The 27,990-nt window shown below is 43.5% G+C and overlaps 4 protein-coding genes and 3 pseudogenes across 4 annotated transcripts; 5 read left to right on the forward strand and 2 right to left on the reverse strand.

Moving 5' to 3' along the window:
* Nucleotides 1-564: 564 nt before the first annotated feature.
* LOC110173677 (histone H1-like) lies at nucleotides 565-1,173 on the forward strand (annotated as a pseudogene).
* Nucleotides 1,174-3,667: 2,494 nt separating this feature from the next.
* On the forward strand, nucleotides 3,668-4,493 carry LOC129407803 (histone H2B 1/2-like). The gene has a single exon (XM_055149887.1). The coding sequence runs from the start codon at nucleotides 3,675-3,677 to the stop codon at nucleotides 4,047-4,049; it is 375 nt and encodes a 124-aa protein (XP_055005862.1). The 5' UTR covers nucleotides 3,668-3,674; the 3' UTR covers nucleotides 4,050-4,493.
* A 6,257-nt stretch (nucleotides 4,494-10,750) lies between these two features.
* LOC110173695 (histone H2A) lies at nucleotides 10,751-11,223 on the forward strand. Its single transcript, XM_020939714.2, has one exon. It carries the CDS (start codon nucleotides 10,806-10,808, stop codon nucleotides 11,181-11,183), a length of 378 nt encoding a protein of 125 aa, XP_020795373.2. The 5' UTR covers nucleotides 10,751-10,805; the 3' UTR covers nucleotides 11,184-11,223.
* Nucleotides 11,224-13,964: 2,741 nt separating this feature from the next.
* LOC129407801 (histone H1-like) lies at nucleotides 13,965-14,777 on the forward strand. The gene has a single exon (XM_055149884.1). It carries the CDS (start codon nucleotides 14,167-14,169, stop codon nucleotides 14,758-14,760), a length of 594 nt encoding a protein of 197 aa, XP_055005859.1. The 5' UTR covers nucleotides 13,965-14,166; the 3' UTR covers nucleotides 14,761-14,777.
* Nucleotides 14,778-16,758: 1,981 nt separating this feature from the next.
* LOC129407802 (histone H2B 1/2-like) lies at nucleotides 16,759-17,229 on the forward strand. Its single transcript, XM_055149886.1, has one exon. It carries the CDS (start codon nucleotides 16,766-16,768, stop codon nucleotides 17,138-17,140), a length of 375 nt encoding a protein of 124 aa, XP_055005861.1. The 5' UTR covers nucleotides 16,759-16,765; the 3' UTR covers nucleotides 17,141-17,229.
* A 5,896-nt stretch (nucleotides 17,230-23,125) lies between these two features.
* Nucleotides 23,126-23,529, reverse strand: LOC110173682 (histone H2A-like; annotated as a pseudogene).
* A 3,164-nt stretch (nucleotides 23,530-26,693) lies between these two features.
* LOC129407804 (histone H2B 1/2-like) lies at nucleotides 26,694-27,091 on the reverse strand (annotated as a pseudogene).
* Between the last annotated feature and the right edge of the window lie 899 nt (nucleotides 27,092-27,990).

Below are 27,990 nucleotides of genomic sequence, written 5' to 3' on the forward strand. Positions count from 1 at the left end.
ACATACAATATGTATATGAGGTTCGGTTTGGTCTTCCAGTATTATTGTGCATGAGTAACCATCACACTGGTCTGTTAAAAACACTTTTATTTGGAGAAATAATGAATAGTAGTAGTGTGTATGCTAAATGTAGGACTATATGTGTAAGTCCGTGCGTGTGTTTGCAGCAGCGGCTAAAATCGCGCAGAAAGTCACGTTCCACTCAGAGCACACACACTTTTATATGTGTGTTATTGACACACGTGTGTGTGAACGCGAGGGTTGTGTTTGTGTCAGAGTTTGTTTTGTTCTAGAAACCAGACGCGCTCCACACTGAACTTCTGTTGGACTTTATTCTACGGTCAACGTGTCGCCGTGTCTCCCACCGTGTCTGTCTGTCCTGACCAGTGCGTGCACCTTTGTTTTGGGCACTTTTCCTGACGCGCAGAAAGCACAGGCGCGTCTCCCGCTGACGCGCGCAGCAGACTGAGCCCGTGTTGAGTCTCTACGGTTCTCACGGCGTGTTTAAGTGCGCGCGTGCTCCCGCACTCTCCACTCTCTCACTGTGTTAGTGACTCTCGAACAATGGCAGAAGAAGCTCCCGCTCCCGCCCCGGCTCCGGCCAAAGCCGCCAAAAAGAAGGCCACCAAGCCCAAGAAGAGCGGCCCCAGCGTCGGCGAGCTCATCGTCAAAACCGTGTCCGCCTCCAAGGAGCGCAACGGCGTGTCCCTTCCCGCGCTCAAGAAGGCTCTGTCCGCCGCGGGATACGATGCGGAAAAGAACAAGGCTCGGGTCAGGCTCGCCGTCAAGAAGCTGGTGGAGAAGGGCACTCTGGTCCAGAAAGAAGGGCTCCTACAAGATGAGCAAGAAGACCGAGGAGAAGAAGGCCAAGAAGCCCGCCAAGAAAGCCGCTCCTAAAGCCAAGAAGCCCGTCGCCAAGAAACCAGCCACCGCCAAGAAACCCAAGGTGGCCAAGAAGAGCGCCACCCCCAAGAAGGCGGCCAAGAAGTCCCCGAAGAAGGCAGCCAAGCCCGCGGCTAAGAAAGCGGCCAAGAGCCCTAAGAAGCCGGCCAAGAGCCCCAAGAAGGCAGTGAAGAAGGCGCCGGCAGCCAAGAAAGCGGCCCCCAAGAAAGCCGCCAAGCCCAAAGCCAAGAAGGCAGCGGCCCCCAAGAAGAAGTAAAGTCACCGCTCACTAATTTTAACAACCCACCGGCTCTTTTCAGAGCCCCCACTTTTACAAAAGAGACTCTTTTATTCAATCTACCCATCATTACAAAACTTTGTTGGAACGTACAGAGAAATGTGCTGGGAGGGAATTGACATAATAACACATAACGTAATTAGAAGGGCTCAATTCTAAATGAAACAATGTTCCCAGTCCCCTGTCCGCAAACTCACCGATCCATTTGTCACAAAACACAATGTTGTTACGCAGCATTTGGTAACAGAAACAAACATGAAGACAAATGTGTCAATGCTAAACAAATAAAAACAACAGGCAGCCTGTGAACACAAAAACGAGCCTCTAACAGCACGGATACGCACTTTTATTCACTCACTCATCTCTCCAAGAGCAAAACGGTACAAAACCGTGTGTTCATCCAGTCTTTGGATGAACACACTGATGCATCGAGCTCAAAGCGCCGGCTCCTATTGGCTATACATCAGGAAATTCTTAACTAATTAATCTGAACTAGTTCAAAACTAAATTAAAATTACATTAAAAACAAATGATCAAATACAGTACTGTAAATATAATGCAATTCTAAATATGCTATAACATGCAATCACTACATATAAAATAAATTATAATATTAATCTGAATCTGAACTGAATCTGAGCCTAAATTGCAACGTAGAAAATGGCACCAATACTTTCATGTTTTCGATTTCATATATTTGCTGAATACAAACAGGGGGAAATGGCGGGAAAACGTGAGCTGAACTAATCTTTTATTTCATCGTATTTTACCAAGTTTTTTTCAATGCACAAGCTGTCCGCATAGTGGTGTTAGAGAGTGTGTTTTCTGTCACGTCCTCTGCCAGTGAATAAACACCGTGTGCTCGAAGTCTCTACTCATCTTGTGAATCATCTCACACAGAAGCGAACATGTCTGGCAGAGGAAAGGGAGGCAAAGGTCTGGGGAAAGGAGGCGCCAAGCGTCACCGTAAAGTTCTCCGTGATAACATCCAGGGCATCACCAAGCCCGCCATTCGCCGTCTGGCTCGCCGCGGCGGTGTCAAGCGTATCTCCGGTCTGATCTACGAGGAGACTCGCGGTGTGCTCAAGGTTTTCCTGGAGAACGTCATCCGTGATGCTGTCACCTACACCGAACACGCCAAGAGGAAGACCGTGACCGCCATGGACGTGGTGTACGCCCTGAAGAGACAGGGCCGCACTCTGTACGGCTTCGGAGGTTAAATTCTTCTTCTTACAACGCAACGGCCCTTTTCAGGGCCACCCACAGCTATAAAGAGCTTCTGTTTCGTATGCGAACCTGACTTGACATTCACCATCCCGACAAAGTAGACTATGAAAAAGTTTGGTCAAAATCCGAGTTGAGAAGTAGGATAAAAATCAAGAGGCAGCATCTTACAATAGTTCCTCGTCTTGTGAAGTACCACAAAATTAAAATTAACCCACGTTTACCCTGAAAAGCTAAGAAACGCGCCCTTTTTGGTGCTTGGAAAGCTGCTTTACACCTCTTGTGTGGTGTCAGTGTTGAGAAGTAACTGAATAGGCCCACCGAAAACACGTCTACGTAACATTAAGTCACGGTATATATGATTTCTCTAGGCTACATTGCGGTACTTGATCACACAATTTAGGCTGCAAACGCAACAGTATTAATGTGGAAAAAAAATTGCATTCATTCACAAATCTTGGGATGAATGCAACTGATATTTCTACTTTTCTACTCACTAACAGCCTACTATAATAGCAAATCAAACCGTTTTAAATAAATAAATACAAAAACAAAGTAATTAATTTAAAAAATAGCGTTTTTACTCTATAATAAAACAGAACTCAATGTGAAAGTATTCCAAGTATGCATACACAGTACTCTGATATGGCCATGTAACAGAATACATTACAAAGTACATTTGAATGCAGTCAGTATTATGTAACTTAATATATTTTTTTTCAAAGTATTCTTCCGACCTCTGTGATATTGACACATTTACCAAAGCGTCAAAAAACGCCTTGACGCCTCTATTTGGACACCTTTGTATTTGAATTTAGACGCCCCCGACGCGCGTCTTTGACGCCGTGGACGAACGGGAGAAAAATAATTGACGTGCGTCCGTTGCCCTGAAAACAAGTGCCCGGCCCCGGTCTTTTCCCGAAACAAATGACACTGGATCAGTCTCAGTCTAGTCCTTGTTTAGTCCCGGTCTAGTCCTGGTTTAATCCTGGTCTGGTTCTCAGACCATCATAAGAAATTCACTTTTATTTATGATCGACAATAAAGAGTAAAGACAAGTGACTCTAGACTAAGGGGGAAAATGGGGGGAGGGGAATTTCTTTTGTCCGTTTCCCTCCTAAAATCACTAAAGAGCACACAGCCCCCTCCCATAAGTCCCCTGCACGTTGAGCGCGCGCACAGACTCCACCAATCAGAACGCAGCGAGACCCGGATAAAAGCAGCGGCCGCGCTCCTATCCCCTCAGTGTCCGCTGATCCCGATCAGAAACATGCCTGAACCCGCCAAGTCCGCGCCCAAGAAGGGCTCCAAGAAAGCCGTGACCAAGACCGCCGGCAAAGGCGGCAAGAAGAAGAGAAAGACCAGGAAGGAGAGCTACGCCATCTACGTGTACAAGGTGCTTAAGCAGGTGCACCCCGACACCGGTATCTCCTCCAAGGCTATGAGCATCATGAACTCTTTCGTCAACGACATCTTTGAGCGCATCGGCGGAGAGGCCTCCCGCCTGGCGCACTACAACAAGCGCTCCACCATCACCTCCAGGGAGATCCAGACCGCCGTGCGTCTCCTGCTGCCCGGAGAGCTGGCTAAGCACGCCGTGTCCGAGGGCACCAAGGCCGTCACCAAGTACACCAGCTCCAAGTAAACCGCTCCATCGAACTCTACACCCCAACGGCTCTTTTAAGAGCCACCCACTTCACTAAAAGAGCTGCTGTGCAGTGTGGGCTATCACTTTGCTCATCAGTCTCCACGGAGACTGATACATTTGATACTGTTATAAAGTGTGCGGGATCAAATCGAGGTTAGTTATGTCTACAGTATTTAACTTCAATCCAGGTTTATTTGTGTAGTGGGGGTTGGCATGACTGTTCGTAGACGAAGATTCATAGTATGGCGTCGTGCGTAATCACGCGCTTCCTTTCAGTCCTTGCTTTGAAAGCATGATACGTCTACTGTATCGCGCAGTCACCAAACAAAACTCATGTACGACCTTTTTAACTTGTTGCATGACTAAAATGAAAGCGCTTGTTTGCTGCTGCTAATCTTGCAATTTGCACATTTATTCCATAGGCACCTTATCACACGTACTTCCAGCCCATTCACGGCGTGTAGAAGTAGCACTAAGCACTTTATGATGTACGCTGTGTATGCACTTCTACTGTTTCTGTTCTTTTAAAATACTAATGCGTTGTTCTGAATTATTTTACTCGTCGTTGTTTAGCCAAAGGAAGAGTACAAAGATTTTGAACTCAACTTTTGTGTGTTTTTAGTCATAGCACACAACCGTCAGCAGAGGTCGCCATATTTTTCAATAAAGCTAACGCAGATGTAATTGAATCTTTCTAACGGTACAAGGATACTATTAACTATTAAATTTACAATTTATACAGTCACAATAACTCAACTCTTGCAAAAAACAATGTTTGACCAACTATGCATAAAACTAAAGGAGTTAATAACAAAGTATAAAGATGTATTTTTGATTACTGGAGGCGATTTCAGTGATGCACCAAATTACATTACAGGCAATATATAAGATCAGTACCAAGCACAAGATTCAAATGTACATCATACATATCATACATCAGCTGACTAATGTGGACGCCTGGTGCTACTTAAATCCCAGATTATTAGTTTAACTGGTCTAACTCCTGTAGATCTCTCCAATCTAGAACAGACATGTTAGACTCAGGCCGGAGATATAATTATCATCATCATCATATCATTATATCATATCAAATTTGTACTAGAACTGACCTGCCGGCTACAGACATTTATTTAAAATTGTGTTATTATTTTATATTATGCTTGTTCTGGATTCAGTGCTTAAGCAAAAGTATTATTAAACATTTATTTTAATAAGAAAAGGTTTAACATTACTTACCTCGAAAGAAGAGAAAACATGCAGATGTTGTTGAAATTTTTCAATAAATCTTTAGTTTGGCTCACGACTTTATTCAGGTTTTTAATTTTGGCCCTCTGTGAATTTGAGTTTGACACCCCTGATCTAGAATAGACTTATGATTCACATCTCCACAATGCATTCAGTATGTCTCAGAAATCAATCATTCCTACACCTCTTTATCGGACCATAAATTATTTACTAGATATTTAATCTAGTCCAAATACACACGCATGCACACACATTATATATAAAGGTCTACGTGGGTATTGAAAATTTAATAACAACCTACTCAGAGATGCTATTTTTTGTGACACTGTAAAATATGTGGCTAATGAAACATTTGGTGGATGACATTCTGAAATGGAAGTACTTCAAGTTTACAGTATAAGGAAGAAAGCAATCAAACGAATCAAAGACAATAAAAAGGAATAAAATGTTAAGAGAAATTACACTAATGGATGAACTAAACTGCTTATTACCAACTTTAAATGATGAAGAAAAAGTTAATCTTAAACAAATGCAAATAGAAATGGACAATATGTATACTGACATGACCAAAGGATTTATTAATTTATTAGACCCTGGAACAAAATGGTTAGAGCACGGGGGAAAATATCCAGGTATTTTTTTTCTTTTAGAAAAGCGCAATGAAAAAAAAAATCTATGCATATTTCTACTCTTACAATTAACTATAAAATGATGAGAAGAAATCTTTCAGTTTGTGTATACCTTCTATGTCAATATATACAAGTCAAATGATAAAATCGCAGAGTGAAACCTTTACCAGTTCTGTTTAAAGTATTATTCCGGAACAGTATTGGCAAAATAGTGAAAAATCAATCACAAAAAGAAATAGCATATACGATTAAATCAATGCAGAACGGTAAATTCCCAATGCCATGGCAATGATGGACTTACTACTGAAGCACTTAAGTCATTGCATCACTCAAGAAGAAATGACAGTCACCATGAGACAAGGCTCATTTGTCTCATCCCCAAACCTGGTTAAGATTAATTGAGAATTGGAGGCCGATTACATTATTAAACACAGATTATACAATTCTGGCCCAAATTTTTGAAAAACATTTAAAAGGGCATTCATGTCCAAGTTCGTCAAAGCTGTCCTGTCACTCCATTTCTCGTTTTGTTGGTTGTTGAAGTACTCTCATTGCATGTCAAAAATAGTCAAGTTATTCACAGTATCAGTGTTTTGGTAAAGAAATTAGAATTACACAACTCGTAGATGACACAGCCTTATTTTTAAAAGATAAGAATCAGTTTAACTCTGCCATTTCTCTTGTTGAGCAGATTTCTGTTGCCTCTCTACTTCACAAGTCTAAGTGTGAAATACTGTTTATACCATACTCCTGACACATCCTTATGCAACATCTCTGTGAAAAAAATTGTCAAGTATTTTGGTATTAATCTGTGTGAAGACATGCCAGATAGAAAAAACAAAACAAAAAAACTTCCCTTTAAAACTGAAAAAGATGGGAACATTTGAGCAAAGCAATATCATGGTGGAGAGTGCATTTTTAGATCCCATAGCCAAGTTAGAATCAAAAACACACCCGGAGTTGTATTTTGTTTTGTTCACACATGTTTGACTAACCCTTTATAATTACTCAGTCAACATCAGCACAGTTCAAAATGTTCTGTTCCACCTTGTAATGTCACGTAGTGGTAGTTTTGAAGATAACACCTACCTTTAACTTTTGTTTAGTAAGAGATTAGCAATTCCAGAGGTAAAATTTTCCAAATAACTCTAGTAAAAGTATATGGAGTGAAAACACAGTGGAACACTTCTTGTATTACCATACAGTCCCTGACAAAAGTCTTGTCGCTTATCCATTTTGTAGAAACAAAAGCTTATAACCTGACTTTAAATTAATTGATTGGTTTTAGAAATGTCTCATATGAAAGCTAAAACCCTCCCAAATTATGCTCTATATACTAAAATAAATTTGCTTCACTGAAGAAAGATTGATCATTTAATGAACACAGAAAGGTCAGATTTTGGCAAGACAAAAGTTTTGTCGCCTACAGAAAATTGAACAAATAATTTACTTCAAATACAAAAATATTTTGCATAACGTCAGTGAATGAAGTAGTGGTGCTGTGAGATCCATATTTAATATCTTGTATGACTTCCATGAGCTTGAAGGACTGCATCCACACGGTTCGACAATGATTCATACAGTTTGTTGATGCAGTCATCAGGAATAGTAAAGAAAGCGTCTTCCATGCCTCCCAGAGTTCATCAAGATTCTTTGGTTTTGCCTTCCATGCTTCCTCTTTCATTCTACCCCAGACATGCTCAATGATGTTCATGTCTGGTGACTGGGCTGGCCAGTCCTGGAGCACCTTGATCTTCTTCGCCTAGAGAAACTTTGATGTAGAGATAGAAGTATGCGATGGAGCACCATCCTGCTGCAAAATTTGACCCTTTTTATGGTTGGGAATGTAAGAGGTAGCTAATATTTTTTCATATTTTAAGCTATTGATATTGCCTTCCACCCTGCAAATGTCTCGCACAGCCCCATACTGGATGTAACCCCAGATCATGACTTTCCGCTACCAAACTTAACTGTTTTCTGGGTGAATCTTGGATCCATGCGGGCTCCAGTAGGTCTCCTGCAATATTTGTGGCAGCTGTGATGTAATTCAACCGAGGATTCATCTGAGAAATCCACCTTCTGCCACTTTTCCAGTGTCCATCCTTTTAGCAGGCTGTGGGCCTTGGCAAATGCCACACGTTTTTTTAATTGCCTTTTGTTTAGTGCTGGTTTCTGTGCACTGATTCGACCATGGAGGCCATTTCGAGACGGAATTCTACAAACTGTTGTGGTTGACACAGGGACTTGAGGTGACCAGGCCTGGTGGGGCTCTGCTGCAGTGGAAAAGGGGCTGGCCTTGGATTTTCCAATCAACAAACGGTCCTCCTGAGCAGTTGTCTTGCATCTTTCATATGAGACATTTCTAAAACCAATCGATTAATTTAAAGTCAGGTTATAAGCTTTTGTTTCTACAAAATGGATACGTGACAAGACTTTTGTCAGGGACTGTATGACCTCACAACAGTGTTTTCCCTTTAAGAGAAGAACACAGTCTAAATGTGCAGGATATGTGTGTTAAACATGGTGGTCACAGGATGTGGTGGGGTCTGTATCCCTGTGTGTAGCTTTAATTAAATATGCTATTGTCATAGCATGAACAATTTCAACCTAAACATGATATCTTTTGAGTGTCAAAAGTCCTCAGTATGTCACAGAACAGAAAGCTGATGTAGCCATGAATATATAATCAAACTACAAATTTTGATTTATACAAATATATTGTACTGTTTTACACACATCTGTTTTTAACTAAGATTTCTTTATTGTTATAAAAGTATCATTATTTTCCTTTGTATTTTTCATATGTTTACAAAAACAAAATTACCATATAGAAACATCTAGGCCCTTCTAGAACACCAGTAATATGGATAAGGGTGTAGAACTCTAGAACTATAAGTTCGTGGTTAAAAGGCGACCTCTTTGCGTGCTCATTTTCAGAGTTGATCTCAACCATGTGGCTGCACTTTTAGAGTCCCTGATCAAATCTTCACTTGCACTTCCTTTGAGCTTTGTTTTGTCACTGTGTCATAGCACACCAAGCATTATGGACATCAGGGCGCAAACTCCTGGCATCTACCTGCCAATTAAAGTAAACTTGTATTCACTTGTGTGTATGTGTCCCAATCTGTGCATGCATGGAAGAATAAAACATTATATACATTAGTTTAATCTAATCATATTTCTTTCCACCACTGTTGTAGGAGCTGTTTAGCTCGGCGTTATGCCCTGCAGAACTGTTGGAACGTCCCTTCTCATGAAACTGATGCAAGTATCCCTTTATTTGTCTGAGAATACTGTCCCACCATGTGCTATAAGTTATATACTGTATAAAACTGTATACAATTTTAATATGTCTTAACAGTAACAGGTACAAGGACCACTAAATATATTTGTGTGTGCTTTCAGACAATGGCACTTTCAAGTATGGAGCTGGTGCTGAAGACAGCCAAAAACCTCTTCTGAATGTGATAAGATGCAAATTTATTTTTCATTAGTTATGTTGCAACAAGTTCCTAGTTTATACATTTTGTTGACAATGGCAATTCTATGCACTAACCCTTTGTCTGCTCATTTTCTCAGGTCTGGGAAGTAATCAGTCACCTCAAAATGTATAATGTTGTGTTAGAGGCAGCAAGGTTGGTCATTCAGCCAAAAAAGATCCCTGAGACCTTCAGGTAAGTCTCTTGATGGACAGTGTTAATTATAGTTGATTATATGCACAACTAACATTAACTCTTTTACAAAGACACCCACGGCTGCAGTACATGGCAGAGAGGTTTCCAGAAACACTGTTGCAGAATATAGAGGAGATGCCCCGCCTGCTTCAGCCAAGGGAGGTGATCCTGCAGGTCGTCTCTGATCTTGTGTTTAGCCTGTGGAGACCACCCGTGGATTCTCCATATCTTGGTATGCCATACAAAGAGCTGAGCACCTCTGCCATTGGACTGGCCCCTGCCACTGGCCCAGTCTGTCCTGGGCAGACTTGAAAAATTTGACATTTCCATGACCCAGCAGTGCCACTTTTACTGATGGTTAAAGGATGAAATGGTCAGGAACACCATGGCCAAAATCTTCAACATGTTTCCAGGAAAGCAACTTTTTCAAAATCTAAGGTCCTATTCAAAAAGTCTGATGTGGGCCATCACCATTGCAACAGCTGATAAAAGATATACCCTTAGGTATATACTAAGGAGCTTCAACAGTGCACTGGAGACACCTGGTCTTCTTTCATCTGAGCGCCTCAACAGCCAAATACCTAAGGAACTCTCAGAGGAACTGCAGAAACAGCCAGCTGTGGCCGTCACTAATACTCAACCAGTTCCTGTAGTAGATGCAGTAGAGGTCCCTGATGTGGTAGAGGATCCTGATATGGTAGATCTCCCTAGTGTGGTAGAGATCCCTGATGTGGAAGAGCTCCCTGGTGATAAATACACTAAATGTGTGTAAATCAAGAAACATTATATCAATTTTATATTTATAGTTGTAATATGTAGAACAAAGCTTACCAGAATTAAGGTAAGAATGCTTGCGTATTTATCATTCAGTTTACTTTATTAGTTTTGCTTTACTTTATTTTATTTTGTCTTATTTTATTTGATCATTTCTTTTTAAAATCTTTGGTATGGACTTGACTGTCTGTTATGTGTTTATAATGTATTATACTGTATATATGTATTGTAATCAAAAAAGGAACTTCTGACTGAAGAAAACACTGACACTACACCCGACACGGTGGCCCAGTGGAAGTCAGAGCTCCTCCCCTTGTGTGAGCGCGGCCGCTGATTGGTGCAGCACTGAACCGCACGCGCTCCTGAAGATAAAAGGCGCCGCGCTGTGTCTGCCGACAGTCGTTTTCTTATCACTGAGACGAAGCGAAATCATGAGCGGAAGAGGCAAAACCGGAGGAAAGGCGCGCGCTAAGGCGAAGTCTCGCTCTTCTCGGGCTGGACTGCAGTTCCCAGTGGGCCGTGTGCACAGGCTGCTCCGCAAAGGCAACTACGCAGAGCGCGTTGGCGCCGGAGCTCCCGTGTATCTGGCGGCCGTGCTGGAGTACCTCACCGCTGAGATCCTGGAGCTGGCGGGAAACGCAGCTCGCGACAACAAAAAGACCCGTATCATCCCCCGACACCTGCAGCTGGCCGTCCGCAATGACGAAGAGCTCAACAAACTGCTGGGAGGAGTGACCATCGCTCAGGGAGGCGTGCTGCCCAACATCCAGGCTGTGCTGCTGCCCAAGAAGACCGAGAAGGCCAAATAAAGCAATTTCGAGACCAGCTACTCAACAACGGCTCTTTTAAGAGCCACCCACTCTCATAATTAAGCGCTTACTTCTCTTAAAACTGGACTAGACTGAGTACATATCATGTTAACACCTTAAAACCACCCTGATGCTATCAAAACTACGCATTCATAATGAACACATCACTAAGTCTGTGAGCAGTTTTGAGGCAATCAGAAGACATATAAACTGTCAGTTATTACAAGCCCCCGACCTTCTCCCCATTTCTTTTGGTGTGCGCGCGAGATGAACGGTTTACCGTGGTCTGTTTGGCCGCAAACTATTTTAACAGGTCTTCTCCTTTTCTTCAATGTCTCCGCTTCAGATGTAATTAAAGATATGATTACAAAGGCATTTAACCACCAAAATACAGTGAGTGGATCCAATTCATGAGCTACTTAACGCTGTGAATATGATCAAGAAGTTCCCTTTAGACTGCAAGATTGTTTAGAAAAGAATCTTTTAAAAAAGGACGCTGCATGTACCGTGTGCGTGCGTAGACCTACGTCCTACTGCCTCTTCCGGCTGTGGAAGTGCCCCGCCCCCTCCTCCCAACTCCCGCTCAGTTTCACGCGCTCACTTCAAACACACGAGCTCCAATAGAAAGCGTTTTTGTTACGCCTCTTTGGGCGGCGCTGTGCGTCAGAGTATGACGCAGACCAATCACAGAGCCCGGTGCCGTGCGCGCTTGAGACCGACTGCTTAAAAACCGCTCGTTTGCCGCTTCTCGCCAGTTCCCCTTCTCTGTTCGCAGACAAGACACTTGAAACATGGCTAGAACCAAGCAGACCGCCCGTAAATCCACCGGAGGCAAAGCTCCCAGGAAGCAGCTGGCCACAAAGGCTGCGCGTAAGAGCGCCCCGGCCACCGGAGGTGTCAAGAAGCCTCACCGTTACAGGCCCGGTACCGTGGCTCTGAGAGAGATCCGTCGTTACCAGAAGTCCACCGAGCTGCTGATCCGCAAACTGCCCTTCCAGCGCCTGGTCAGGGAGATCGCCCAGGACTTCAAGACCGACCTGCGCTTCCAGAGCTCCGCCGTCATGGCTCTGCAGGAGGCCAGCGAGGCCTACCTGGTGGGTCTGTTCGAGGACACCAACCTGTGCGCCATCCACGCCAAGAGGGTCACCATCATGCCCAAAGACATCCAGCTGGCCCGCCGCATCCGCGGAGAGAGGGCTTAAAGCGTCTGCTTTAACTCACTAAAACAACGGCTCTTTTAAGAGCCATCACACGTGGGGAAGAGCAGCTTTTCTACTTTTGTGTCAGGGCACGACGAACAAACTACTACAATATTGCTTCTGTTGAGTATATTTTTGGCAACGTTGCACGAGGCATTACAATCTTACTTCACTTTTCTTCTTCTGACTTCCTCTCAAGTCCCATACAGACGAAGCCTGTATGGGACAAGAGACTCCAACACCAATCCACTCCTGAAGCGTTTGCGTGACAAAACCGCTCAAGGCCTTCCATTTGGCTGGTGCACCTTTTCTTACCACATTATTTGGAGGAAGGTCAAAGTGGAACATAATAGCTGCTCTTTTATAAAAAGAACAATTTTAGATTTGTGTTTAATGTAGGCCTACAAGCCACGGTCTATAGTAGCTCTGCATAGCCCATATTTTCAAAATGACCTGTAAACATTTCAGCACCTTGGAGAGCGGCTTCCCCTAACGCTGAGTGATAACAGGATTATGACTCCATCATCCTGACTGAACATGTAGGATGGACTCCTTTACATTGAATCTCCGAGAGGTGCAGATGTGGGAATACAAATACGTGACTATTATTTAAAACACTGTTTTCCTCTGCTTGAGTTCTGTGGATTTGTGAAACAAACATTCAAGAGTATGATCAATAAAACTGATGGATGACAGTTTTTGATGATGTCATGTATTTGTAAGTGTGGGAAGTGTAATTGTACTAGTGTAAATATGTTTTCATTTGGGGTGAAAGGCTGCAGTAAAGTCCACATGTATATTAGGTTGTACACATGTGTAAATTAGGCTGTACTAAACACGTGTATTTGACCCTCGCTTTGCTCCTGCACAGACGTCACTGCGTCACTGTTCTCCTGTGTGCTTATGTATACACTTCACACATGGTGAAGGACTTTGGCCTCAACTCTGTCACTTTCAACATAGAAGCATTTATGAGAACATAGCTGCCAAAACGTACTGTTGCTGAGCAACCACAATCTAACAGCAAACGATCTGACACATGAATTAAACGGCGACAAGGACACACACACACACACACATATATATATATATCCTATAAAATATATCATTGTAAATGTCAGAACAACAGCGGGCAACACATTATACATACAATATGTACATGAGGTTCATTTTGGTCTTCCAATATTATTTCCAAAATAATGTGTATGTGTAAGCAGCACACTGGTCTGTTAAAAACACTTTTATTTGGCGAAAAAAATGAATAGTAGTAGTGTGTATAAGCAATAGGCTATGTGTGCGTTTGTGTGTTTGCAGCAGTGGCTAAAATCGCGCAGAAAGTCCCGTTCCACTCAGAGCACACACACTTTTATATGTGTGTTACTGACACACGTGTGTGTGAACGCGAGGGTTGTGTTCAGTCGTGAAGTCATCAAGAAATGTCAGCGGTTCAGAGGGAAAAAGAGAGCGCGTCCTCCTCCAGAACGCGCGTCTGAGCGGCTTTGGATTGTTCTAGAAACCAGACGCGCTCCAGGCTGAACTTCTATTGGACTTTATTCTACGGTCAACGTGTCGCCGTGTCTCCCACCGTGTCTGTCTGTCCTGACCAGTGCGTGCACCTTTGTTTTGGGCACTTTTCCTGACGCGCAGAAAGCACAGACGCGTCTCCCGCTGACGCGCGCAGCAGACTGAGCCCGTGTTGAGTCTCTACGGTTCTCACGGCGTGTTTAAGTGCGCGCGTGCTCCCGCACTCTCCACTCTCTCACTGTGTTAGTGACTCTCGAACAATGGTAGAAGAAGCTCCCGCTCCCGCCCCGGCTCCGGCCAAAGCCGCCAAAAAGAAGGCCACCAAGCCCAAGAAGAGCGGCCCCAGCGTCGGCGAGCTCATCGTCAAAACCGTGTCCGCCTCCAAGGAGCGCAACGGCGTGTCCCTGCCCGCGCTCAAGAAGGCTCTGTCCGCCGCCGGATACGATGCGGAAAAGAACAAGGCCCGGGTCAGGCTCGCCGTCAAGAAGCTGGTGGAGAAGGGCACTCTGGTCCAGAAGAAGGGCTCCTACAAGATGAGCAAGAAGACCGAGGAGAAGAAGGCCAAGAAGCCCGCCAAGAAAGCCGCTCCTAAAGCCAAGAAGCCCGTCGCCAAGAAACCAGCCACCGCCAAGAAACCCAAGGCGGCCAAGAAGAGCGCCACCCCCAAGAAGGCGGCCAAGAAGTCCCCGAAGAAGGCAGCCAAGCCCGCGGCTAAGAAAGCGGCCAAGAGCCCTAAGAAGCCGGCCAAGAGCCCCAAGAAGGCAGTGAAGAAGGCGCCCGCAGCCAAGAAAGCGGCCCCCAAGAAAGCCGCCAAGCCCAAAGCCAAGAAGGCAGCGGCCCCCAAGAAGAAGTAAAGTCACCGCTCACAAACTTTAACAACACAACGGCTCTTTTCAGAGCCCCCACTTTTACAAAAGAGACTCTTTTATTCAATCTACCCATCATTACAAAACTTTCTTGTAACTACAGGGAAATGTGCTGGGAAGGAATTGACATAATACATAACGTTATCATAAGGACTAAAATCTAAATGAAACAATGTTCCCAGTCTGTTTGTGTCACAAAACACAATGTTGCAGCATTCATTAACAGTAGCGACGACCATCAAGACAAACGTGTCAAACAAGAACAGTTCGGCAGTTTACCAACACAAAGAGAAGAGCCTCTAACAACACGAACACACACTTGACTTCACTCACTCATCTCTCCAACAGCAAAAGTGAAACTTAAAATACGATATTTAGATTTCATATATTTGATGAATACAAACAGGGGAAAATGGCGGGAAAGTGTGAGTTGACGTTATCTTTTATTTCATCGTATCCGACCAAGGTTTTTTCAATGCACATGCTGTCCGCATGGTGGTGCTAGAGAGTATGTTTTCTGTCACGTCCTCTGCCAGTGAATAAATACCGTGTGCTCGGAGTCTCTACTCATCTTGTGAATCGTCACACAGAAGCAGTCATGTCTGGCAGAGGAAAGGGAGGTAAAGGTCTGGGAAAAGGAGGCGCTAAGCGTCACCGTAAAGTTCTCCGTGATAACATCCAGGGCATCACCAAGCCCGCTATCCGCCGTCTGGCTCGCCGCGGCGGTGTCAAGCGTATCTCCGGTCTGATCTACGAGGAGACTCGCGGTGTGCTCAAGGTTTTCCTGGAGAACGTTATCCGTGATGCCGTCACCTACACCGAACACGCCAAGAGGAAGACCGTGACCGCCATGGACGTGGTGTACGCCCTGAAGAGACAGGGCCGCACTCTGTACGGCTTCGGAGGTTAAACTCTTCTTCTGGTTACAACACAACGGCCCTTTTCAGGGCCACACACCGCAACAAAGAGCTTCTGTTCTGTGTGTTCCTGTATTAACGGTATATTATTACTAGTCATTAATACAGTAAGACCACGAGTTAATTTAGTTACCTTAGGCTTATTAGGAACTCTAGAGGCCGCCCCATTACTAACAACGCAGTTCTGCGAACCCCTGCCCTGCGTGAATTATCCTGAAATAAACTATTAGCCCGCGTTTATCCCGGAAAAACAAACGGCCACGTGTGGAATACTCATCTGGAAATACGCGCTTTTTGGTGCTTGGAGAGCTGCTTCGCACTCCTTTTTTTGTGTGTGATGTCACTTTTGGGAAGTAACTGAGTAGGCCTACCGAAAATACCTACAGAATACAGTAACGTCTCTAAAATCAAGGGCACTTGCGGTACTTTGATCACGTATTTTAGGCTGCAAACGCCATAATATTAATGTGAAAAATAGAAATTAACACCGCTCTTATGATGAACGCAACTGATATTTCTACTTCTCTACTCAGTAACAGCCTACATGAGTGCATTACAAACAGTGAATCAACAATTCAACAGTTTTAAACTTCTTTCTACATTATAATATAACAGAACTCAATGTGAAAGTATTCCAAGTGTGCATACACAGCACTCTGATATGGACATCTAACAGAATACATTACAAAGTACATTTGAATGCAGGTAGTCAGTATTATGTAACTAAATCCTTTTTTTATTTTTTTTTCCAAAGTATTCTTCCGATCTCGGTGTGATCTTGATACATTTACAGGTAAGTCTGCTGTCAGTACGCGCTATTTCACTCTTATTTATGATTGACAATAAAGAGTAAAGACAAGTGACTCTAATCTAGACTAAGGTGGGAAATGGGGGGAGGGGAATTTCTTTTGTCCGTTTCCCTCCTAAAATCACTAAAGAGCACACAGCCCCCTCCCATAAGCCCCCTGCACGTTGAGCGCGCGCACAGACTCCACCAATCAGAACGCAGCGAGACCCGGATAAAAGCAGCGGCCGCGCTCCTATCCCCTCAGTGTCCGCTGATCCCGATCAGAAACATGCCTGAACCCGCCAAGTCCGCGCCCAAGAAGGGCTCCAAGAAAGCCGTGACCAAGACCGCCGGCAAAGGCGGCAAGAAGAAGAGAAAGACCAGGAAGGAGAGCTACGCCATCTACGTGTACAAGGTGCTTAAGCAGGTGCACCCCGACACCGGCATCTCCTCCAAGGCTATGAGCATCATGAACTCTTTCGTCAACGACATCTTTGAGCGCATCGGCGGAGAGGCCTCCCGCCTGGCGCACTACAACAAGCGCTCCACCATCACCTCCAGGGAGATCCAGACCGCCGTGCGTCTCCTGCTGCCCGGAGAGCTGGCTAAGCACGCCGTGTCCGAGGGCACCAAGGCCGTCACCAAGTACACCAGCTCCAAGTAAACTGCTTCATTGAAGTATACACCCCAACGGCTCTTTTAAGAGCCACCCACTTCACTAAAAGAGCTGCTCTCTGCTTGTATGTGCTCATAACCTTCACTAGTGCTGTGCGTTTATGGACTTGTTTGCAACTCGTGCTGTTCCTTTAGGGGATTTTCTTTCTTTTTCTGATGTGTCTCCATGGACAGATACATTTACTCTAGGTGTATGTCGAAGTATGCAGGATCAAATTGAGGTTTTATTTTTGTCGCTGGATAGGGTAGGTAGTAGTGATGGGCAGATGACCTCCGTGTGTATCACACTCTTCCCCTTGTGTGTTGAGACTATCATGCTGTGCTGCTAAGTGTGTGTTCCATCTAGTGGTTTCAAAAATATACTGTAATGAGTTTGCTTTTCATGTGAACATAACAATTGGGCCTATGTTTAATAATCTATGTGAAGAGTGCTTGTAACCTTTGAGTGCTTGTCTTTTTTTTGGGGGGGGGGGGGGATTTCAAACATTTTTATGAAAAATAATTTTTTGAAACATGTTTGGGCTCAAAAGATTTCTCCTCTTGGAAACAATTTCTCCAGCTTTAGAGAAAATTTGTTCACAAGGAACTGATGAGGCAGGAGTACACAAATATTTTTGGGGCAGTTTGAATAAGTGTGGGTAGATCTTTTTTTTTGAGAATTCTATTATAGCATCAGCCTTAAAACTTGTGTTTCTTCTGCTCTGAGACACCTCCATGTCTAGTTGTTGCCACAGGTTGTCTACAAAACATGACTTGTACAAAATGTAAATCCTAAATAACAACAAATACATTTTTAATAAATAAATACATACCTGAACTAGAAGATGCTGGCAAATGAGATGAGGGCCCAGGCTGATCTTCCTGTGGTGAAGAAGGCGGCCCAGAAATTCTCATCTCTGTAGCACATTCAGATTTTAGTCACTTCACTGCTTCATTTATCTTGTTCCCATTAAAAAACAAACAAGAGCTTTGTATAGTGGGTCCAACAAGGTTGCCAGAGAGCGATGGCCAGAAGAGTCATAACTGTTTAAGGTTTCCATGACTCTTTTGTCCAGTTCCTGACACAGCTTTTTTCCAACCAATATTTGCAAAGATGTGGCACATTTTTGCATTGTACGGTGAAGCATTTTCATCATTGGTATTGTTTTGCTTCCACTCACTTGCTTCTCTAAAAGCTCCACAGCAGAATTAGAAGGGGCAAGCATAACCAGGACTTCTGCAATGATGTCGTGCTCCTCATCAGTAAGTGCAGGCATCGATGTTTTTAAGGATACCAGACCCAAACAGGCTCTTTTTGGCTTGCTACTCTTGACAGCGTTTGATAAGTGCTGTTCCAGTGTGTTGGAACTTAATTTATTCAAAAGTGGTCTTTCCATTTGCTGTTGCACTTTTATTTTTTATTGCATTTATATAACACCTTTCAAGATACCCAAAGTGCTTTACAGTTCATTATTCAGTCACTCCACACTCAGTGGTGATAAGCTACTATAATAGCCACAGCTGCCCTGGGACAGACTGCCACATCATCAATCATCATCATCACTCATACTAAGCAGTGTGGGTGAAGTGTCTTGCCTAAGGATACGATGACAGTTTTTGCCACTGGTGCCCCACTGTGGCACCTGGAATTCCTAGCCATCTCCCATCCAAGTTCTACCCAGGCCTGGCCTGCTTAGCTTCTGAGCTCTGACGGGATCAGTCAAGCTGGTATGGCCACTTGACACAGCTTTTCCTTGGTGACAGTGCTGGAATGAAAATAGGTGACAATTTTTTTGGTTTTATTTTGGATATCAGTTAGGTCTGACACTTGATCGCAAGGTTTTTTAACTATCAAATTTAAAGTGTGTGCGATGCAAGGACTATGCCTGATTTTTAATAGTCTCACTGTTGCTATCATATTTGCACCAGCATCAGTCACAAAGCGTGCAACCTTTCCTGCAGTGGCCCAGCTGTGAATCAGATGTTGTGTAACCTAAAAAAAACACATAAATAAATAACAAGTCCTTACATGACACCAACACATACCGTACTGAATATTTTCAATAAACCTACCTCAGCAATATTCTCTGCTGTGTGGCTCTGGGGAAAGTATTTAACTCACTGCACAGTGGTGCATATTTTATTTTCAGTGACCAGTCACAGCCACGTAGGCCTTCGTGTTTATTGAAGTCCACATATCAGCTGTAAGGTTGACTGCATTGGTGGAGTGTAATTTTTCTTTTATGTTCAGGGTTTCTGCTTCATATCTTTTAGATACCATTTCCTTTAGAGCCTGTACAACAGAAAAAAAAAAAAAAAAAATCTTCATACAGTAATAATAATAATTCGAACTGTTAATGTTAAGTGCAATTTCTGACACACAGTACCTTCCTTGTTGGTACTGTGTATGATGGCTCAAGGGTCTGCAACATCTCCCTGAATCCCTCGTCCTCAATGATGCTTAAAGGTTGGAAATCTTTTATCATAATATTTACAATTCATCGATTTAGGGCCTTTTTTCTAGAAGCTTGAAGTGAAAAGAAAAGGTGTTTGATTTAGATTACTATTAGCCTCCATAATAATTAGGGACTGATTACAAAATACTAATCCACCAGTGTCCATTCCTGGTGTATTTTGTTTTCTTTCATGGAGAGCTCTATAATGCCGTAGCATTGATGATGTGTTTCGGGTTGCATAAGACAACTCCGTTGAGCATTGACGACTTTTCACCTGTGGGTCATAAAAATATATATAAACAACTTTGTCTGCCGTAGAAACGGGAATGGAATACAAATGACCTTATCAGGTGTTATGAGATCAAAATGATCCCACACGGAAGAAAACGTCCTCTTTCTTGGAGGGTCCATAGTGACAAACGATCTCGGCTCGATCTGTGCTGGACTTCCTGATGTAGAACTGGTGCCTCAATGACACGTGACACAATGTGATACAATACGACACAGTCACTGTGTTTAGATATGTGGCCCTTGATGAAAAAAGTTTGGACACCCCTGGGTTACAGGTTAGATGCGTTTGGGAGAGTGGCATGTGCGGGTTCGACACAAGGCGCAAGCAAGGGCTGATTATTGCTGCTTATGGCTATATGTAAAAATGAGCTTGACTCAAAATAAACTCCAAAACCTACTAACAGTTTTAGATGACACTTTCTTCAAGCAGTGGTACAGGAAAAAGTCTGCATCTTTCACGAAAACCATATTTTTTTATGCAGGACAATGCTCCATCACATGCGTCAAAGTACTCCACTGTGTGGCTAGGCTTTAAAAATAATGACATGGCCCCCTTTACCACCTGACCTAAATCCCACTGAGAACTTGTGGGCCCTTCTTAAACAGGAGATTTAAGGTGAAAGAAAACAGTCCACCTCTCTGAACAGTGTCTGGAGGCTGTGGACACTGCTGCACAAAATGTTGATCGTCAACAGATCAAGAAAGTGACAGACTCCATGAATGGAAGAAGGGAGCCAATATTGGTCACTGATTGTCTGAACAATAAACAACTCAAAGTTTACAAATAAACATTTTTGACCAGATGAAAATAACCAGAAGAGAATGGAAAATGTTCATTTTTAAAATTTTGTTGCATAATAATTCTGCACATTAATAACTGTCCAACAATTTTGCACATATAAATTTTCTCCTAAGAAAGTCAAAATGTCACGTTTACTTTCTCAGATATTCAAGTTCCATGTTTATTAACATTTGGAATTTGCTAAGAGTACTGCAGTTGTACAATTTTAAAATTAATCCTCATAAACACAATTTTCCTAATAATGACATGAGACGATGTCAGAAGAATCTTACCTGTGCTGTGGAGAAAAGGAACTGGACTAAAGCTCAATGATACAAAGTCTCTATTCAGATGAAAATATACTTTGCATGTCTTTTGGAAATCAAGATCTCAGAGTCTGGAGGAAGAGTGGAGAGGAACAGAATCCACGTTGCTTGAAGTCAGTGTGAACTTTCCAGTCAGTGATGATTTGGGCTGCCATGTTATCTGCAGGTGTTGGTCCACTGTGATTTCTGAAGTCCACAATCAACGCAGTCGTCTACCAGAACATTTAGCACTTCATACTTCTCTCTGCTGAGAAGCTTTATGGAGGTGCTGTTTTTATTTTCCAACAGTCCACCAGATACCAAATGACCATGATGTTACTCTGCTTAATAGGCCTGCAAGCAAACTTCCCTGATCTTAACCCCACAAAGAATCTTGGCGATATTGTCAAGATGATGTGAGACCAAAGAACCAACAATGTAGATGATCTGACCTGGAGTAATTCATGCCACAGGAGACTAAAACCAAGTACTGAGTGCATAGAAATGAACATACTTCTCAGAAGCGTGACATTTCTCTTTAGAATATTCTTTTTATTGATTTTATGTAAATATATTGAACTTTTTCCACAATATTCTAATTCTGGAGCCTCGAGACTGATGAAGTCAAAGGCCTATTTCAGACCCAGCATGGGTCACTTGAAATCAGTGTGCAATCATGTGTACTCCAGTGCATTTTGCTATAGGACAGGTACTGTGAAAACATTCATACAGAAAATCACAGCCAGAAACAATCGCAGTGATTTGACAGGTCAATACAGATTTCAAATTGAATTTGAATTAAAAAATGCTGGTCAGACGGAATTCGTGTTATACACAAGCGTAGTGAACAGGATATGCATTTTGTATTAATATTTTATTTTTTCTCAACTATTCATCTCTTTTTTAATAAATAATATCTACAATATCGTGCCCTGACACAGCAGAAATAGAAAAGCTGCTCTTTCTCACGTGTGGTGGCTCTTAAAAGAGCCGTTGTTGTTGTGAGTCAAAGCAGACGCTTTAAGCCCTCTCTCCGCGGATGCGGCGGGCCAGCTGGATGTCTTTGGGCATGATGGTGACCCTCTTGGCGTGGATGGCGCACAGGTTGGTGTCCTCGAACAGACCCACCAGGTAGGCCTCGCTGGCCTCCTGCAGAGCCATGACGGCGGAGCTCTGGAAGCGCAGGTCGGTCTTGAAGTCCTGGGCGATCTCCCTGACCAGGCGCTGGAAGGGCAGTTTGCGGATCAGCAGCTCTGTGGACTTCTGGTAACGACGGATCTCTCTCAGAGCCACGGTACCGGGCCTGTAACGGTGAGGCTTCTTGACACCTCCGGTGGCCGGGGCGCTCTTACGCGCAGCCTTTGTGGCCAGCTGCTTCCTGGGAGCTTTGCCTCCGGTGGATTTACGGGCGGTCTGCTTGGTTCTAGCCATGTTTCAAGTGTCTTGTCTGCGAACAGAGAAGGGGAACTGGCGAGAAGCGGCAAACGAGCGGTTTTTAAGCAGTCAGTCTCAAGCGCGCACGGCACCGGGCTCTGTGATTGGTCTGCGTCATACTCTGACGCACAGCACCGCCCAGAGAGGCGTAACAAAAACGCTTTCTATTGGAGCTCGTGTGTTTGAAGTGAGCGCGCGAAGCTGAGCGGGAGTTGGGAGGAGGGGGCACTTTGTGCACAAAGTGCTGAGCAGACTACATTGAGAGAGTAGACTTAACATGCAGAGAAAAGACCTGACTTGTCAAGATACAGTATCAGCAAATGGAGCTGGATATCGCAAGCGCTTTAGAGAGCGCGCCACAGTGCGAAATTGTTTTCATAGGTTGCAGATTGTGATTATGTCAATCATGTCTGTTCATGACAGGAGGTGTGCTGGATGTTCTAAGAAAGACATCCAGAATGAGTCCCATGATTTGTGAAATGACACAAATCTGCAGTAATGGATATGAAAAGGAGAGTCTGTTGACTGTGCAGTTTGTCATTAACAGGAGAAAATTCAAGGCATTATTTGCCCATGGTAGTTTTCAGATTTATGCGTAAATGAATGTTGTAGTCAAAACTATGGTAAACTCCATCATGTCAAGTTGTTTTAACAGAAGTATGCGCTTTATTGTGAGAGTGGGTGGCTCTTAAAAGAGCCTTTGTTGAGTAGCTGGTCTCGAAATTACTTTATTTGGCCTTCTCGGTCTTCTTGGGCAGCAGCACAGCCTGGATGTTGGGCAGCACGCCTCCCTGAGCGATAGGTCACTCCTCCCAGCAGTTTGTTGAGCTCTTCGTCATTGCGGACGGCCAGCTGCAGGTGTCGGGGGATGATACGGGTTTTTTTGTTGTCGCGAGCTGCGTTTCCCGCCAGCTCCAGGATCTCAGCGGTCAGGTACTCCAGCACGGCCGCCAGATACACGGGAGCTCCGGCGCCAACGCGCTCTGCATAGTTGCCTTTGCGGAGCAGCCTGTGCACACGGCCCACTGGGAACTGCAGTCCGGCTCTGGAAGAGCGGCTCTTAGCCTTGGCTCTAGCTTTACCGGCGCCTTTTCCACGTCCAGACATGTTGCTAGAATGTTACGAAATCGATTTTCAACTGAAGAAAACTGGTTCCTCTAAGAGCGCACAGGCGGATATAAAGCAGCCCTGCTCACTACTGATTGGCTAGGAAGAGCGTTAGTTTAGGTGTCCAATCAGATGAGAGTATGGCTGTGAGCCAATAAACGTCACTTTTTTTTAAGAGAGAACATTTATTATTAGGCTACTGCCACCGGGCCTGAGCTGGCTTTAAAGTTCATCATGGTTGTTGTTCTCATACATATGTGAAGGGCAGATGGGATATAATCGTTTTTGAGAGAACCTGGTTCAGACTCCAGCTAAACGACCCTAGGTGTTGTTCAGATTTCTTTGTGTAGGTTCTAGAGCATTGTTTACCAAAGACTCGGTCGCAGTCCTCAGGGGTCGCCTTGTCCGGATCTGAATGTACAGCTGCAATATACAGTTCTGACACATGAGGTTTTATGTGCTCACGAAAATGAAGATAAAGCACAGAAACAGACTGAATGCTGCTCCTGATCTGCTGCTCTCCGCAGGCACACCTATCTTGTTTGAAATGTTACAACATGTTTTGTATAATTTCTAATCTTTTTGTAATTAATTTTCTTGACTATTGTTGCAATATTGCTGGTTCAGTTGAATGTTGAAAAGAAAAAGAAATTAGCTACATTTAAGGTCCAAATAGGCAGATCCTTTTATTGCTAGTTCAGTTTTTCATCGTTTAAAACTTGAGTAAGGTGCCATGTTTAGGGGCTTGATCATATCGCACGTTTCATCCTGAGCCTTAATTATACATGGAAATGCAAATATCCACAGCAACAGATTTCAAAGTTTCTAAAGTTTTTTGTGGTCAGAACTGCGATCGGTGGATTGAAATGGTTTTGTAGTTTTACACGTGTGTTTAAGATGAGCAAGGCGATGAATGCAGCAGCAGGTGAACCACCCTACACCCGACACTGCTACGTAGGCTTGGACTGCAGGAGCCTGCAAGGTGGGTGATTACAAAAAAAGTGCAACTGCTTTCATTCACCTTCAAGGACTGCAAAGCCCAAAGTATCATGGGAAATGCACTCACAGCTGACTGACAGCTGACTGGACCTGATACGTCCAACGATATGGCTATAACGTTTGTCTTGGTTAATGCATTGTTGTGCACTGTTCCTGTACAAAAAACTAAACAAAACATATATAATTTACCATCTGTTTTTATATCAACACAGATGCTTGAGATGAGACAGAAAAGGGCCTAACTGATTGATTGATGGTCTTGATGAGCTAAGACCTAAGCATGTAAACATTATAGCGAGCTTTGTGTTTTTTGCTCTGGTGATGTGGTGATGAGTCTGTGGTGAAACAGGAGAATGTATTCACAAAGTTTGATGTAGCTTTATTTGGTGCAACACTTAAACTTGATGAACACAAGATCTGTTGTGTCACCAGGTCATGTCACAGAGTGAGTACTTGGCTGTTCTCAGGCTCGTGGACTGTCCTTCAGCCTTTTTGTCCTCCCCGTGGCTGCAGCCGCCTGCTTTCATGGACGATCTAGGTGAGGATTTGGGCATCTTAAACACACCCAATGTATTGAGCATGTAGGCCGCATGCATGCAGGTGGGAGTAACAGTTTCATTCAATATTTCTGTACAATCTTGAAGAAAAGAGAAAATACATGTTTTCAAAGAGACATCTAAATGCTGGCTCTGTAAATGACTCATGAATATAGGTCTTCTGGGTGAGCTGGTCAGGCTTTTGTGGATTTTTGGTAACATAAAACATAACAAGAGGGAATATGTGGATTTTGAGAAACTGAAGTTCATTGTCTGTGTTCCAGTAGTGTGCTTTGGCATAAATGACCATCTTCTGGAGTTCTGGCTTCTTTTAACTTCCAGTCCTATAAACCAAAGTTCACAGTACTCACGGTTATTTAACTGATGAGTAGCCTCTGTGATGTACTGGTCCTGACTCTAGACAACCATCTGCACTTTTGATGACTATTTTCTCATTCTTAGGCAACCATTCTCTTGCCTCTTTGAAAAGGTTGTTTGTTTGCCTCTTTTTCAGTCTTATCCATGTTAAATGATGTGTTCTTGTTGTTTGATAATGTTTGACATAAAGAAGGATGTGGGTTTAAATTGTGCTTTTGTGGAGTGGGCCTTGGTGTGTGTGCTCTGTGTGGTGCTTGAAGTGCAGAATCATACTCTTCCATATTTACCACCATATGCATTGTCTTCATCATAGTCTGTTTGGCTACTTTTTAATTTGAATATTTTATCTTGTTTAGGCTCCCTGTGTAATTTGTCCAAAAGCCTTTTTTTAAAGTCAGTTTCAAATGCAGCTTGTTGTTCTGTGAAGCTTTTAGCCAAATCATCTTTTATGATAGCAGTTTCTTTCTGAATGAGATGTTGCAGTTCTTTAGTTTCTTCTATTAAAAACAACAGGTCAGAAGAGCCTTCGTTGAGAATAACTTTCTGTTTGTTCTTTTTATCCAAATGATGAACATTTGTGACATTGTGGAATAATTTTCTGTTTACAGTAAATCAGAAAGTGTCCTCATATGCAGGTTCTGTCTCATGTAGGCCTGGAAATTTTGTAGCCTTTAAAGAGAACCCTTTTGGAAGTGCACTTTGAACAACAGGCAAAACCAGGTAGTAACATTAACGCAGATTAAATTCATATAAAGTCACAACAAAAGATCTAAAAATCCAGCTCAGAGTTTAGGCCTGGAGATTATGTAGGCCAACCTTTAAACTATGATCAAGTTTATACTGTGTCATCTTGAAATTTATATCAAAACAAAGACACACCCCCCAGACAGATTAAACATTTTTTGTACTGTGTATGTTCGTTTGGCATTGTTTAAAATACCTAGTTTTTTAAGTTAACAGTAGAAGTGCATACTGCTACTTCTACATGCGGTGGATGGCTGGAGGTAGTTTTTATTCCATAGGCACCTTATCAATGTTCAAATTACAAGATTAGCGGCTGCTACATGAGTTTGTTGGTGTCTGCGCGCTAGAAGAGACGTGTCGTGCTGTCAACCGAACGGCAAGAAGTGAAACGAAGCGCGTCATTACCTTCGCCTACCTACCCTGCAAACAAGTCCATAAACGCACAGCACTAGTGAAGGTTATGAGCACATACAAGTAGAGAGCAGCTCTTTTAGTGAAGTGGGTGGCTCTTAAAAGAGCCGTTGGGGTGTATACTTCGATGGAGCAGTTTACTTGGAGCTGGTGTACTTGGTGACAGCCTTGGTGCCCTCGGACACGGCGTGCTTAGCCAGCTCTCCGGGCAGCAGGAGACGCACGGCGGTCTGGATCTCCCTGGAGGTGATGGTGGAGCGCTTGTTGTAGTGCGCCAGGCGGGAGGCCTCTCCGCCGATGCGCTCAAAGATGTCGTTGACGAAAGAGTTCATGATGCTCATGGCCTTGGAGGAGATGCCGGTGTCGGGGTGCACCTGCTTTAAGCACCTTGTACACGTAAGATGGCGTAGCTCTCCTTCCTGGTCTTTCTCTTCTTCTTGCCGCCTTTGCCGGCGGTCTTGGTCACGGCTTTCTTGGAGCCCTTCTTGGGCGCGGACTTGGCGGGTTCAGGCATGTTTCTGATCGGGATCAGCGGACACTGAGGGGATAGGAGCGCGGCCGCTGCTTTTATCCGGGTCTCGTTGCGTTCTGATTGGTGGAGTCTGTGCGCGCGCTCAACGTGCAGGGGACTTATGGGAGGGGGCTGTGTGCTCTTTAGTGATTTTAGGAGGGAAACGGACAAAAGAAATTCCCCCTTCCCCCATTTCCCACCTTAGTCTAGATTAGAGTCACTTGTCTTTACTCTTTATTGTCAATCATAAATAAGAGTGACTTTCTTATGATGGTCTGAGGTGTCCAGTTTTGGCGCGTACTGACACCAGACTTACCTGTAAATGTGTCAAGATCACACCGAGATCGGAAGAATACTTTGGGGAAAAAAAAAAAAAAAAAAAAAAGGATTTAGTTACATAATACTGACTACCTGCATTCAAATGTACTTTGTAATGTATTCTGTTAGATGTCCATATCAGAGTGCTGTGTATGCACACTTGGAATACTTTCACATTGAGTTCTGTTATATTATAATGTAGAAAGAAGTTTAAAACTGTTGAATTGTTGATTCACTGTTTGTAATGCACTCATGTAGGCTGTTACCGAGTAGAGAAGTAGAAATATCAGTTGCGTTCATCATAAGAGCGGTGTTAATTTCTATTTTTCCACATTAATATTATGGCGTTTGCAGCCTAAAATACGTGATCAAAGTACCGCAAGTGCCCTTGATTTTAGAGAAGTTACTGTATTCTGTAGGTATTTTCGGTAGGCCTACTCAGTTACTTCCCAAAAGTGACATCACACACACACAAAAAAAGGAGTGCGAAGCAGCTCTCCAAGCACCAAAAAGCGCGTATTTCCAGATGAGTATTCCACACGTGGCCGTTTGTTTTTTCCGGGATAAACGCGGGCTAATAGTTTATTTC

This window comes from Boleophthalmus pectinirostris, unplaced genomic scaffold (genome assembly GCF_026225935.1).
Source record: "Boleophthalmus pectinirostris isolate CB_2022bp ecotype Guang Dong unplaced genomic scaffold, ASM2622593v1 HiC_scaffold_14, whole genome shotgun sequence".
Classification (NCBI taxonomy): domain Eukaryota; kingdom Metazoa; phylum Chordata; class Actinopteri; order Gobiiformes; family Gobiidae; genus Boleophthalmus; species Boleophthalmus pectinirostris.